The sequence below is a fragment of the Humulus lupulus genome, chromosome 2, assembly GCF_963169125.1.
Source record: "Humulus lupulus chromosome 2, drHumLupu1.1, whole genome shotgun sequence".
Taxonomy (NCBI): Eukaryota; Viridiplantae; Streptophyta; class Magnoliopsida; order Rosales; family Cannabaceae; genus Humulus; species Humulus lupulus.
This window is the reverse complement of record NC_084794.1, coordinates 168,468,860-168,482,109: the sequence shown is the minus strand read 5'-3', so window position 1 is coordinate 168,482,109 and position 13,250 is coordinate 168,468,860. Positions and strand designations below refer to the sequence as shown.

The window sequence follows — 13,250 nt, the reverse complement described above, 5'->3', positions numbered from 1 at the left end:
ATTCTTTGTTTGATTAGAAAAGCGAGAACAGAAGCGTTTATCGTTGAATTTCAGGTTATACGTATTACGTACTAAAAGGCGCCTCCCCTATATGATTAATGTGTCTATATTCTAGAAACAAGACCTCTCGCTATAACTTGTTAAAGTCAAAGAAAGCAAATTCAACCAATATTTGTATACATATGTACCTACAAATATATATATATATTACATAAGGCTGAAACGCTAGCTTTGTCTATAAATATATATAATACTCTCTTCCAACCATTTAAGAAACCTTCTTACTTTAATTTATAAACTATAGTTGTATTAATAACATTTTGCAGCTATAGAACTAGCTAGTTGCTCTCCTCAGTATTTCTGAATTATTATCTGATCAATTTTGTCTAGCTAGCTATACAGTTTATATATATCAAATACCGGCCATGGCAGATCATCAGAGAATCCACCCAGCACGAGATGTAGAAGCACCGGCAACAGCAGAGGTTCCTTTGGTACCACGAGGAGTCACAAAGTCCGACAACGGTGACCCGGTTGCACAGCCATATGCTGCTCCATTCCGCCGAACCATTCCAGTGATACACTCCAAGCCACCAAAGAAGCGAAGAAGCTGCCTATGCAGATTCCTTTGCTCGATAGTCCTCCTCATCACTTTTCTAATAATAGCCGTCGCCATAGCCGGAGGAGTCATGTACCTGGTGTTCCGACCGAAGCTGCCCAAGTACACGGTGGACAAGCTTCAGATAACGCAGTTCAACATGAGCAACGACCAGAGCCTTTCGGCGACTTTCGACGTGACAATCACGGCCACAAATCCCAACAAGAAGATCGGGATTTACTACGAGAGCGGGAGTAGGATTAGCGTGTGGTACGTGGCGACGAAGCTTTCGGAGGGAGCGCTGCCTAAGTTCTACCAAGGGCATCGCAACACGACGCAGCTGGTGGTGCCACTGTCAGGGCAGACGCAGAACGCCGCAGGGCTTTTGGGTGCGTTGCAGCAGCAGCAGCAGCAGATTGGGTATATTCCCATCGTTCTTAGGGTAAGGCAGCCGGTGAGAGTGAAGCTGGGGAAACTCAAGCTTTTCAAGGTCAAGTTCTTGGTGAGGTGTAAACTCAATGTCGATAGTCTCTCGGCTAACAATGACATTAGAATTCGTAATAGTAGCTGTAAGTTCAGGTTCAGGTTATAGATTATATGCTCTCTCTCTCTCTCTCTCTCTCTCTCTCTCTATTCTATCTATACACCCTTATTCGCTTCCCTTATACGCACATGATCTAGGGAGTTTTCCATTTTTCCATTTTTCTCTTTTCGTGTATTTTTTTTTACACTGATATAATCATATATATATATATATAGCCTATACATATACATTTATTTTTTTATTTCTCTGTACTTGGATTGGATTATTGTTTATTGCGCAGTTTGCACTTAATATATCTTATATTGATTTAGATTATATTTATATATATATATATATATATATTAGTGTGTCTTCTCCTTCTCTTGAGCACTGACGATAGTCACGCAACTGCTTTTTGGCTTTTTTTTTTTACCGTGTATGTATATATATACATGTGATTAACTTGATTTTGGGACAATTTGGTTGTTGATCAGTCATAATATATATGATGTAAAGAAACCTAAAATTATGCGCAAGCGTGTACATATACGCCAAAACAATATTTGAAAATTAATATTTTGAATCAAAGGGGACTCAGATAGATAAGACTAGAATATTGGATTGGGAGAGGCTATAGTCTATAATGAAAATATAAGCTTTTCTAAGATTGTTTATTATAGACAAGTACATAATATATAAACCTTGAATTCCATTCATGGGAATGGTTCTCCATGAAAAGGAAGAGAAATAAAAAAAAAATTAAGAGGACAATCGGTCACGACTGATCAACATTAGTTGGCCAACCAAGATAATTAATTAAGTTAATTATAGTCAACTTAAAGCCACCTTGGTGATCATTTTCTAACTTTTAAATTGATTATTACTAGATCTATACCGTGTAAATGTTAGAAAAATTGCAATTGTTCCGTACAAAAATTTAAACTCAGAATTATTAATTAAAAAAAACCATCATATTTGTCAAAAAGTAAAAAAAAACCTTCATAGGTCTATTTTATTTGTAACACCCAACAATATTTTAATTGATATTGAAACATCATTATTGATCATAATAAAGTAATGTATTTATTATAATAATAGAGTAATTTTTCAATAAGATTATTTTTTCCTAATAACTCTTAATTATAATTTTATATTACATTCAACTTTCTTTAAATTAGAAAAAGAATTATATTTAACCTTCTATTCTAATTTATTTCCAAAAATATCATTATGGAAATTTTATTTGATACAAAAAAAAAAATGGTCTCACTGATGATCAAAATATTTAGAAATTCAAAATTATATGTAATAAATTGGCCTCTATCGGTGAACCAGTAAGATCATCTGATTTATTTCCTCGATAGCTTGGGTCGTGAGTATGAAGCTTTTGTGACATCCATTCAGAATCAATCCGATAAGCGAACTCTCGAGCAAGTTCAATCTGTTGTTGAGTTTTGATTATCGACAAGAGCGTCAAAATAAAACTGATCCCACAAGCTCTCTTCATGTCGATCTTGCTCGGTTGAACCTCAATAATAAACAAATAAAACAAAAGTCCCATATTCCATTTTCTTTTCTCCAACCTTCTTCTTGTTCCCCAATCCACCAGAAACAGAACAAGTTGCCTATCCCTTCATAGAACCTACTTGGAAAACCACTGTCTATTTCTTCCTATACTCAATGGAGACCCACCTTTAATTAATCTTCCAACCCCAAACCCAGATGTCAAATATGTCTCAAGCCTGATCACACTACAAACATTTGCTATCATGGTACAAATCTAGTGTCACGTCCCGAGCCTTAAGCCGTGGTAGATTTGTAATATCTATAATTTGGGTGGTCAAAGGTCAAATTTTGACCCTTGTTGGAAAATAGTCTTTATAAATGATCATTTAATTTATATTAAATCATACTATAATTATAAGTTAAAATAATAAAATAAATCCTATAATTATATATAAAAATATTAGTGATAAAAGCATGATCATTTATCATTATACATAGAACAATAATATTCTCACAGCTATGTAATAACAAAACAGTTAAATTTAATAAGTCTAAACACCCAAAATAATACTTAGCATCCACCATTCCTCATCCCTAACTATTTCCTAGCTCATTCAGATATATCGACCATTAAATTCGAAGTTGAATACATAATATGTTCAAAAGATAAGACAATGACACTAAATAGAAATAGGCTAAACACATTGGATCCATCGATACTTCATCATTTCCACATTCGCGTCACTAGGTTCCTGGAATGGGAGAGATAGGGGGTTGAGCTTATAAAACCTAGTAGGAAAGCAACTAATATCATAGGACCTAAAAAGTTACATAAAACCCCTGCATGGTTAGCTTTGAAAACAAAACATATATCATCATGTATAAACCAAAGTAGAGAGAAACCACAAATAATCATAAGAGCATAGCTACAAGTGCACATCACACCGTCCACTAGATCCCTAGTTCCCGTTACCCACCATAGAAAAACTGACATCCTAAACTGGGTAGCCAGACCTGATAACCACCACAATGGGGAGGCTCAGAACACTTCCTGTATACAGATCCTAGGCCTTTACACCTACAGGTGAGTGGACACCTGATCTACCAATGATGACACAGAGATTAGGTCGTGAAACAACAACATGCACAAATCATATCACTATGGCTCTCATCGGTATAACCAAATGCAGGTAAACATGAAAAGAAAGAAATAGATTCCCTTTATATTTTAGAAAATTGGGCAGCATAACAGTTGCATTTGAATAAAACCCAAAAATCATAACCTGCATAAATAAGTGAACAAAATATTTTTGGCACTCAGTGCCCTCAAAACAGATAAGAAAACATGGAGATTAAGTTTTCAATTTTTCAAACATTTTATAAATATCAAAATTGGAATATGTTTAATGAAATTCAATACAAGTAAAATAAGTCCAATAGTCAAGTTGAGTCCCTGCCTCCTTAGAATTTTCAATCCAAGCTCAAAGCGACGCTCCTAAGCTTAACGATGATCCTATAGTGATTTAGTCCGATTTTAATATCACGTTTTCCTACGTGCACCAAATAAGCAAACGGTTATAGTCATTGCATTCCTTATTAAAAATCGTGTCCAATGACATATAATATGACCACATTTAAAATTTCAAGTTCCGGAACCTCACCCAAGCGGTGCACAATAGCGGTTGGTGGCGGTACCGGAAACGTCGACAAATATATGCATGGCATATATCAAAACGATCCTCTCGATGAGTACATCATGGAAGTGCAACTCCTTTGCCCAAATGAACTCCGATGTCGCCGGAAAATGCTTCCAAAGGGGCAGAGATACCCAAAATCTCGCCAGAGAAAAATGGTGAGTTGACCGGAATGACTTAGTGGGCGACGTTCCTCTCATGACACTGATTCCAATGGTGCCACCCACTCGCCGAACGGTGGTCAGAGTTCGCCGAAAAGTCACCCCAAAGTTTCGACGGCAAAACTTCGGAGTGGTCGTACGGGCGCGTCCTTGCTCCAATGGTCACCAAACTTTGGGGTTGCTGTCGTCGTCGGTCGGGGAAGCTGCAGCACCGGCGCGTGTCAAAAATGGTGGCCGGCAGAGGTTGGGTCTGGTGCCTTTTACGTGGCTTGCCGAGAGGAAAGCAAGGAAAGAAAAGAAAATAAAGAAGAAGAATCGGGGAGAGAGAAGAAAAAAAAAGGAAAAGAAATATGAATATATAATTTAAATTATTTTTTTTCCTTCCCTTTTTGACTTTTCAACCTGAAAATTCTTCAGGTTTTACATTCTTCCCTCCTTAAAGAAATTTCGTCATGAAATTTTCAAAATACAACCTCAAGCTGAAAATTACACAAATGATGATACCTCTCATACATCTCCGACTCTAACTCCCAAGTAGCCCCGTCTTCTCTATGGTTCCGCCATAAGACCTTGACTACGGGAATCTCTCTATTCCTTAGCACCTTTAACTCTCTCGCTAGAATTCTGATAGGTTGTTCTTCATATGTCACGTCATCTTGATGAGGGATAGCCTCATACTCAATGATGTGCGATGGGTCTGGAGTATACTTCCTCAGCATCGACACATTGTGAGCATGCCCCAACCGCGCTGGTAAGTTCAATTGATAAGCGACCTCCCCAACCCTTTCGATAACCTCGAAAGGTCCAATATACCTCGGGGCTAGCTTACCCTTCACTCCAAATCTCGTCACACCAAGCATGGGAGTAACTTCCAAGAAGACATAGTTACCAACCTCAAACTCAACTTCTTATCGGAGGAGATCGGCATAACTCTTCTGACGACTTTGAACAACCTTAAGTCTCTCCTAAAAAAAATACTTTGATCTTCCCAGTAGTACTAGAAATTTGAGATCCAATTGTGACATGCTAATCTCTTTCTATCAAACACAAAGGTGATCTTCATGGTCTCCCATATAAGGCCTCATAAGGAGCCATGCCTATACTGGCCTGGTAGCTATTTTTTATAAGTGAATTCTACAAATGACAAGTGTTCTCTCCAGCTACCCCCAAAATCCAAAATACAAGAATGAAGCATGTCCTCCAAAGTTTGGATAGTCCTCTCAAACTGTCCATCTATTTGAGGGTGGTGAGCGGTGCTCAAGTTAAGTTTAGTTCCTAACTGTTATCCCTAAAATCAGAAGTGAATGACATGGCAGGCATTAATTACACGTGGCTGACACCTGTCAGAATCTGTGTTCGACTATCGACCAGGAAGACATCCAGTATCATGCGATCGGTTTCTTCATACGACCAGCCTGGTCGTACGCACATTATACGCGGAGGAAATCTCAGGCAATTATGATGGAATCCGAAATTATCTCCCATGATTTCCTGACTATCCGATTATTTAGGAAAGAATATCTGTAACAAATCAATGTAAATCTTCCCTGAGCTTATAAATAGAAGAAGAGGGCTCAGGGAAGAGGATCTGATTTCTTTTCTTTTAAGCAAAAAAGATCATTTGAGATTAGAGAGAGATTACACTAAAATAATTGTATTTTCTTCTTCAGAGGTTAGTGAAACTCATTGAACCCCAGTTCTTTGATCTCCCCTTTGGATCTTATTTCAATAACAATTCAAGTGGACGTAAGTTATTACCATATCCTGGGGCCAAACCACTATAAAATCTTGTGTCTTTAGTATTTTCATCATCACATTCTTTTCAACGTTTTCATCCACGTCAAGCGTATTTTGACTCTGTGTCAGTTGGCCAAAATCTGGGTCAACATTCTAGTGCTTTCATTGAGAGCTTGATATAGCATCGTTGAGAAAACCAATGGCGAAAACTACCAAGAAAACTGGACAGGCGGCCGCCGCTGCACCATCTAACCCGCATCCTCCTCCTCCTGCAAATGTGGCTGAGGATGAGCCACATTTGGACTTTGATGAGGAAGAAATGGACGACGCGACACTGAAGAGTACCCTAGGGGCACTGCATGAAGAGCTGCCCAATCTGAGGGCCAGCTAGGAAGGTGCTGCCGAAACCATGGCGCGGCAGCAACAAGAAATTGAGCGGCAGCGCCTGGAGCTGAGTGAAAGGCAGGCGGAGATGGACCGTCGCCAGAGGGAGGCCATGGTAGCCCTCGAGGCAGCCTTACAATTGGCTAGGAATCAGGCTGCACCTGCCTCGCAGCCTGATCAACCCGCAAATGGGCCACCCCACAGGGGTCCCAATCCTAGCCCGCCTGTCCAGCCCTCGAGCCCACAAAGGCCAGAGCAGCCACAGGTGCCCCATGACGATGTCCCGCTGATGGACCCTGAGGAGCAGCCTCCATCCTAGGCTGGTCGCCGCAATCCCCCGCAACAGAGGCAGAATAGGAACGAGCAGCAGCCGCATAGTCCTAGATGCCATAGGGGCGATGAGCCAAACCTTCCGAACAAAGGACAGCATCCTCCTGGTAACAGGAGGAATTCAGAGTTAGGCTCTGTGGTTCGAGGCCCCCCACGACATGATAATGCACGGGGACCTAACAACCAACGCAAACCACCCTCTAACGCTCGGGAGGTTCCAGCCCAGGAGGGCCATCGAGGGAATAGCCGATCCCACCATAGCCAATCAAGATTCAGAGATGGCCATGGTTATAACGAAGCCGACTCAGTCAGAGGGAATGCTGGTCGGAGAAATGAAGAAAGAGGTGGAGGCAGGAGCCAGCTACCTCAGGATGACCAGCCCGATAGACGGGACGTTGGGGGGCAGCCCAGACAAAATAATGTCTTCAACCGGCTCGGAGCTAGCGAGCAGCGAAGAAGAGATGAGGACTTGAGAGATGTACTCAACGATCGCCGCGAGCGGCACGGCGAGTACGTCCCCCCAGCACCAGAGGCCACGGTGATCCCTAGCGCTGTGCAGGCCCAGATAGATGCCCTCAACCAGGCAGTGCAATAGCTGGTCGGGGGAAGAACATCTTATATCGACCATGATAGGAGAAAAGGTACGCCTTTCATCCAGAGGATAGCCATGGTGGAAACTCCTAGTAAGTTTAAGATGCCTACGCTTCCAAACTTTGACGGGTATGGTGACCTGGTATCTCATGTCAACAAGTTTAAGATACAAATGGACATTCAGAAAGTGTCCGAAGACGCTCGGTGCAGGATCTTCCCTGCAACACTCACATGAGTGTTTTTTTAAATTCCCTCCTGCAAGTATAATTTCCTGGGAAATGTTCGTGAAGGATTTTTATGGACAGTTCTATGCGGGTCGCGTACACCCTACCGAGGCAAATTAGCTGGTCGAGATACGCCAGCAAAATGGAGAATCGCTGAAAGACTACGTTCAGCGTTTTATGCGAGCAGCCGCCGGAGCAAAAACGGTGGGTGATGAAGGCAAAATGATGGCCATAACGGCAGGAGTTAAGCATCGTACCCCTCTCTGGGAGAGCCTCAGAAAGCATGGGGTTAGGACGACCCAGGAGTTTCTAGATCGAGATGATCGTTATATTAAGCTCGAAGACGCCATTGCCAATGAAGGAAAACCCCCAGGCAAAGATAAGGAGACAGCCGAACCCGCCAAAGCCGCCAATGGGTCGAAACCCAACGGCAACGGGAATGGCAACGGCAATGGCAAGAATGGTGGAAAACGGCCACACAACGAGCCTTCCACCTCTGACAACAAAAGGACCAAGGGTAATCGTTATGAACCCCGGTTCACTAACTATACTGCCCTTATTGAGTCTCGGGGAGAGGTATATCAGGCCACTAGTTCCAGTGTGCCTTACAAGAAGCCTGCCCCCATTCGAAAGGATATTTCGAGGAGAGACACTGCCAAGTTCTTTCATTATCACAACGACTACGAACATGACACCAATGAATGCAACCAGTTGAAGGATGAGATCGAGTTCCTTATCAGACAAGGACACTTGAGAAGATATGTACGAGCCTCGGGAAATTCCCAACGAGAAGCTCCAGGTGGCAACGAGCAAGCGCCCACACGCCAATGCTCGCCACCTTTGCAGCCTGATCCCGTAGCCGGCACCCTATTAACCATCTACGGAGGCCCGCACCTCGCGGGAAATAGCGGTAAGGCCAGAGAACGATATGCTCGGACCCTGCACCACGACTAGGACATCGAGATGATGGCTGTGGAGGACCGCGCGCCGAAAAAGGCTCGATCAGAAGAGGGCGAGATAGCCTTCTCTGATAGCGATGCCCAACATGTCCGGTTCCCACACTCCGATCCGCTGGTCGTGGACATTCAAATGGCCAATATGATGGTGAAGAGAGTTCTAGTTGATACAGGAAGTTCAGTGAACATCCTGTACAAGTCTTCTCTGGAACGCATGAAGTTGTCCGTTAAGGACTTGGAGCCTTGCAACCAAACAATATACGGCTTCTCTGGCGAGGGACTCGCCCCTGCAGGGTCAATCAGACTTCCAGTGACAGCAGTTACAGCACCTGCTACCAGGACATTACTCGCTACTTTCATAGTGGTCGATTGTCCCTCGGCGTACAATGTCGTCATTGGAAGACCTATACTGGTAGACCTACGGGCCGTCACCTCCATATGGCACCTAGCCATGAAATTCCCAACAAACGCAGGGGTAGGACGCATGTTGGGAAACCAGAGGGAGGCCAGGGAGTGCTACAACGCCTCGGTCACGAAGGCGAAGAAGGGAACATCAAAAAGCACTCCCTCTGAAAGGTTGCAGATGGAAATTGATACGCAAGCCCAATCCGGTGAAGGAGTCACCAAATAGGGTGTTGCCCAAAGTGAGGATAGAGATTTAGATCCTCGCTTTGGGGATTTTGAGGAAAATGTTGGACCCGTCGAGGACCTGGAAGAGGTCCAACTTGACGAGAAGGACCCGACCAAAGTCGTGAAGGTCGGGAAAAACTTAGAACCCACTACGAAACATGCACTGGTGGAATTTTTGCGGAAGAATCAGGAAGTCTTTGCCTGGTCGCACAAAGACATGGCTGGGATAGATCCTGCAGTCATAAGCCATGCCCTGAATATAGACAAGAGTTTTCCGCCCGTGCAACAGAAAAGAAGGCTTCTCGATAAGGATCGGTCGAGAGCCTTAAAAGAAGAAGTGGAGAGATTAAAGGAGAATGGGTTCATCATGGTGTCATTTTATCCATCGTGGGTCTCCAATCCAGTACTAGTTCCCAAGCCTAACGGAAAGTGGCGAACCTGTGTGGATTTTACGGACCTCAATAAAGCCTGCCCGAAGGATTGTTTCCCACTCCCAAGGATCGACCAGTTGGTCGATGCTACTGCAGGACACGAGATCCTCTCTTTCATGGATGCATATTCGGGCTACAATCAGATTAGCATGCATCCCCCTGACGAGGATCACACCAGCTTTCGGACTGATACGGGATTATACTGTTATAAAGTAATGCCCTTCGGATTGAAAAACGCAGGTGCGACTTACCAGCGACTAGTTAACCACATGTTTAAAGAGTTGATCGGCGTAAACATGGAGGTATACGTGGACAACATGCTGGTAAATTCAAAAAAGGCGGAAGGACATGTGAAGGATTTGCAGGAATGTTTCGATGTATTGAACAAGTACCAGATGAAACTAAATCCTCTCAAATGTTCCTTGGGAGTTGGATCAGGGAAGTTTTTGGGGTTTATTGTTAATTCAAGAGGAATCAAGGCCAACCCCGACAAGATAAAAGCCTTGATCGATATGAAATCGCCAGAAAAGATCAAGGATGTACAAAGTTTGACTGGGAGAATTGCAGCCCTAAGTAGATTTATTTCCAAATCAACGGACAAGTGTGTCCCTTTCTTCAATCTACTTAGGGGCAATAAGAAATTTGAATGGACAGGAGACTGTGAGCAAGCTTTTCAGGCCTTGAAAGCCCATATGGCACAGCCTCCCATTTTATCTAAGCCAATCGAAGGAGAAACCTTGTTCATTTACCTGGCGATCACTGAAGTTGCTGCGAGTGCGGTACTAGTACAAGAGGAAGAAGGCGTACAAAAAGCGGTTTACTATGTAAGCAAGAGGCTAATCGGAGCAGAAATGAGGTATCCGCCCATCAAAATGTTAGCATATTGCTTAATCCTGGCCTCCAGGAAGCTACGTCCTTACTTCCAAGCCCATCCTATCACAGTTTTAACCGACCAACCCCTTCGGCAAGTCCTCCAGAAGCCAGAGGCGGCTGGGCGTCTATTAAAATGGGCAGTCGAACTAGGGCAGTTCGATATTACGTATTCACCGCGAGCAGCAGTAAAGGGACAAGTCTTGGCCGATCTCATTGCAGAGTTTACCGAACTCCCAGACGACGAGCAATGCGAAAAATCTAATGCGCCTGAGCCTCATGATCAAGCTCCCTTGTGGAAGTTGTTTACGGATGGGTCATCAAACGAATCTCATGCGGGGGCAGGAGTGATATTGATAACGCCAGAAGGGCATCGATTTCACTGTGCCATTAGGTTTGATTCATAGCCTCGAACAATGAAGCAGAATACGAGGCCCTCCTCACTGGATTACGATTGGCAAAAGACATGGATATAAAAGTGCTCGATATTTACAGCAATTCACAGCTGGTGGTGAGTCAAGTTCTAGGGGAATATCAAGAACGGGGTCTCAAAATGGGAGCCTACCTAACGTTCCAAAAGTATACCCTCCAGCAGATACCTCCAGACCAGAATTCGAATGCAGATGCCTTAGCCAAACTCGCAAGCGCGAAAGATGCTGACACTTTGAACATTGTGCCAGTAGAAAGATTAAGCGAGCTGAGCATACGAGCAGATGTGACTAGCATGGAAATCCGGATGGAAGACACATGGATGGCACCTTACTTGGAGTATCTGACCAACGGTACACTGCCGACAGATAGGAACAAAGCCAGAACTCTTCAAAGGCAGGCTGCGAGATATATATTGGTCGATGATGTTTTGTATCGAAGGGGATATTCCATGCCACTGCTCAGATGTATTACGCCCGAGAAAGCTAAGGAACTGATGAAGGAAGTACATGAGGGCTTTTGCGGAGACCACGCTGGGGGGCAAAGTTTGGCGAAAAAGATCCTGAGGCAGGGTTATTTCTGGACGACTATGAACGAAGACTCTGCGGAGTACGTGCGGAGGTGCGATAAGTGTCAAAGATTTTCCAAAATCCCACGAGCAGCTCCAAATGAATTAAAACAGATGCAGAGTCCTTGGCTTTTTGCAGCATGGGGAATAGACTTGATTAGATCATTGCCAACAGGGAAAGGTGGAGTAAAGTATGCAGTCGTAGCAGTTGACTACTTCACCAAATGGGCCGAAGCTGAACCACTCGCTACCATAACGACCAAGAAAGTTCTTGACTTTTTTATCAAGAAAATTGTTTGCCGATATGGTTTGCCTCAAAAAATCGTCTCAGACAACGGCACCCAATTTGACAGTGATCTGTTCACCGACTTCTGCGAAAGACGCGGGATTATCAAAAGCTTTTCTTCAGTTGCTCATCCACAAGCGAACGGGCAGGTCAAAGCATTGAATAAAACGCTTAAGGACACCCTGAAGAAAAGACTTGAATACGCTAAAGGAGCGTGGCCAGAACAGCTACCTGAAGTCCTATGGTCGTATAGAACTTCTCACCGAACAGCGACAGGTCATACTCCGTTTTCCTTAACATACGGATATGAAGCCATGTTTTCATTCGAGTTAGATCCGACCTAGCATCGACGAATTACATACGACCAGGATCGGAACAGCCAATTGATGATGGAGTCCCTAGATTCAATAGAAGAAAAACGAGAAAAAGCCCAACTCCAAGTAGCTGCGTACCAGCAAAAAGTCGCCCGGTACTTTAATTCAAAAGTAAAAGAAAGAAAATTCAACGTTGGAGATCTAGTGCTACGACGAGTTTTCTTGAATACCCGCGACCCCACTGCTGGAGTACTAGGACCAAATTGGGAAGGATCGTACCAGATCAAAGAAGTCCTTCACCTGGGCACATATAAACTTGCACGCTTAAATGGAGATTTCGTTCCACGCTACTGGAATGGAGAAAACCTGCGCAAGTACTACCAATGAACAGACCTTCTTAAAGGACTGGCTTGTATTAATTCTTACTTTTTACAAGTTTCGAAAAAGGGTTAGCCATGTTGTATGGCTAATCGCTTATAAGTGTAAGATCTTTTTTAAGATCCCTCGTACATACATGTTTAGTCCATTTTAATACGAGATTATAAGGGACTGTGCGCAGCCAGTCATTCTTGCCAACCTTTGTAAATTTATTTTTACAAGTATTTGTTCATTACATGTGTTGTTTTGCTGTATTACAAGTGTTGAATTCTATAACAAGCAGTAATGTTCGAACAGGTCGTGGTCAGGGCAAGTGACCAAGGACCTAAAGCTCCTCGATCACTTGGGGGGCATATAAGGTACATCGATAGCAAAGCGTACCATAAGGTATGTAAACACATGAACAAAATGAGTGAAAGCATGCTACGGTACTTAGAGCATTTTTCAAAATTTATGTTTTGAAAAATCAAACCAAAGTACTATGCTAAGTTCGGTCATGCGAACAGGTATTATAATAAAAGAAACATTATAATATCATTAAAGCAATGTTTACACCGCGAGCATTAGTGCTCGGATGTAAATATGTAATTAAAAGGAAAAAAACCTTTTACACCGCGAGCAGTACTGCTCGGATGTAATC

General features: G+C 43.1%; 1 protein-coding gene across 1 annotated transcript; it reads left to right on the top strand.

The window, feature by feature from the left end:
- The first annotated feature begins 238 nt into the window (after nt 1–238).
- On the top strand, nt 239–1,452 carry LOC133818695 (NDR1/HIN1-like protein 6). The gene has a single exon (XM_062251730.1). The coding sequence runs from the start codon at nt 426–428 to the stop codon at nt 1,188–1,190; it is 765 nt and encodes a 254-aa protein (XP_062107714.1). The 5' UTR covers nt 239–425; the 3' UTR covers nt 1,191–1,452.
- Nucleotides 1,453–13,250: the final 11,798 nt, after the last annotated feature.

Bases quoted from the DNA above. Each gene is read 5' to 3' on its own strand.
- LOC133818695 (XM_062251730.1), top strand. From the start codon at position 426: ATGGCAGATCATCAGAGAATCCACCCAGCACGAGATGTAGAAGCACCG.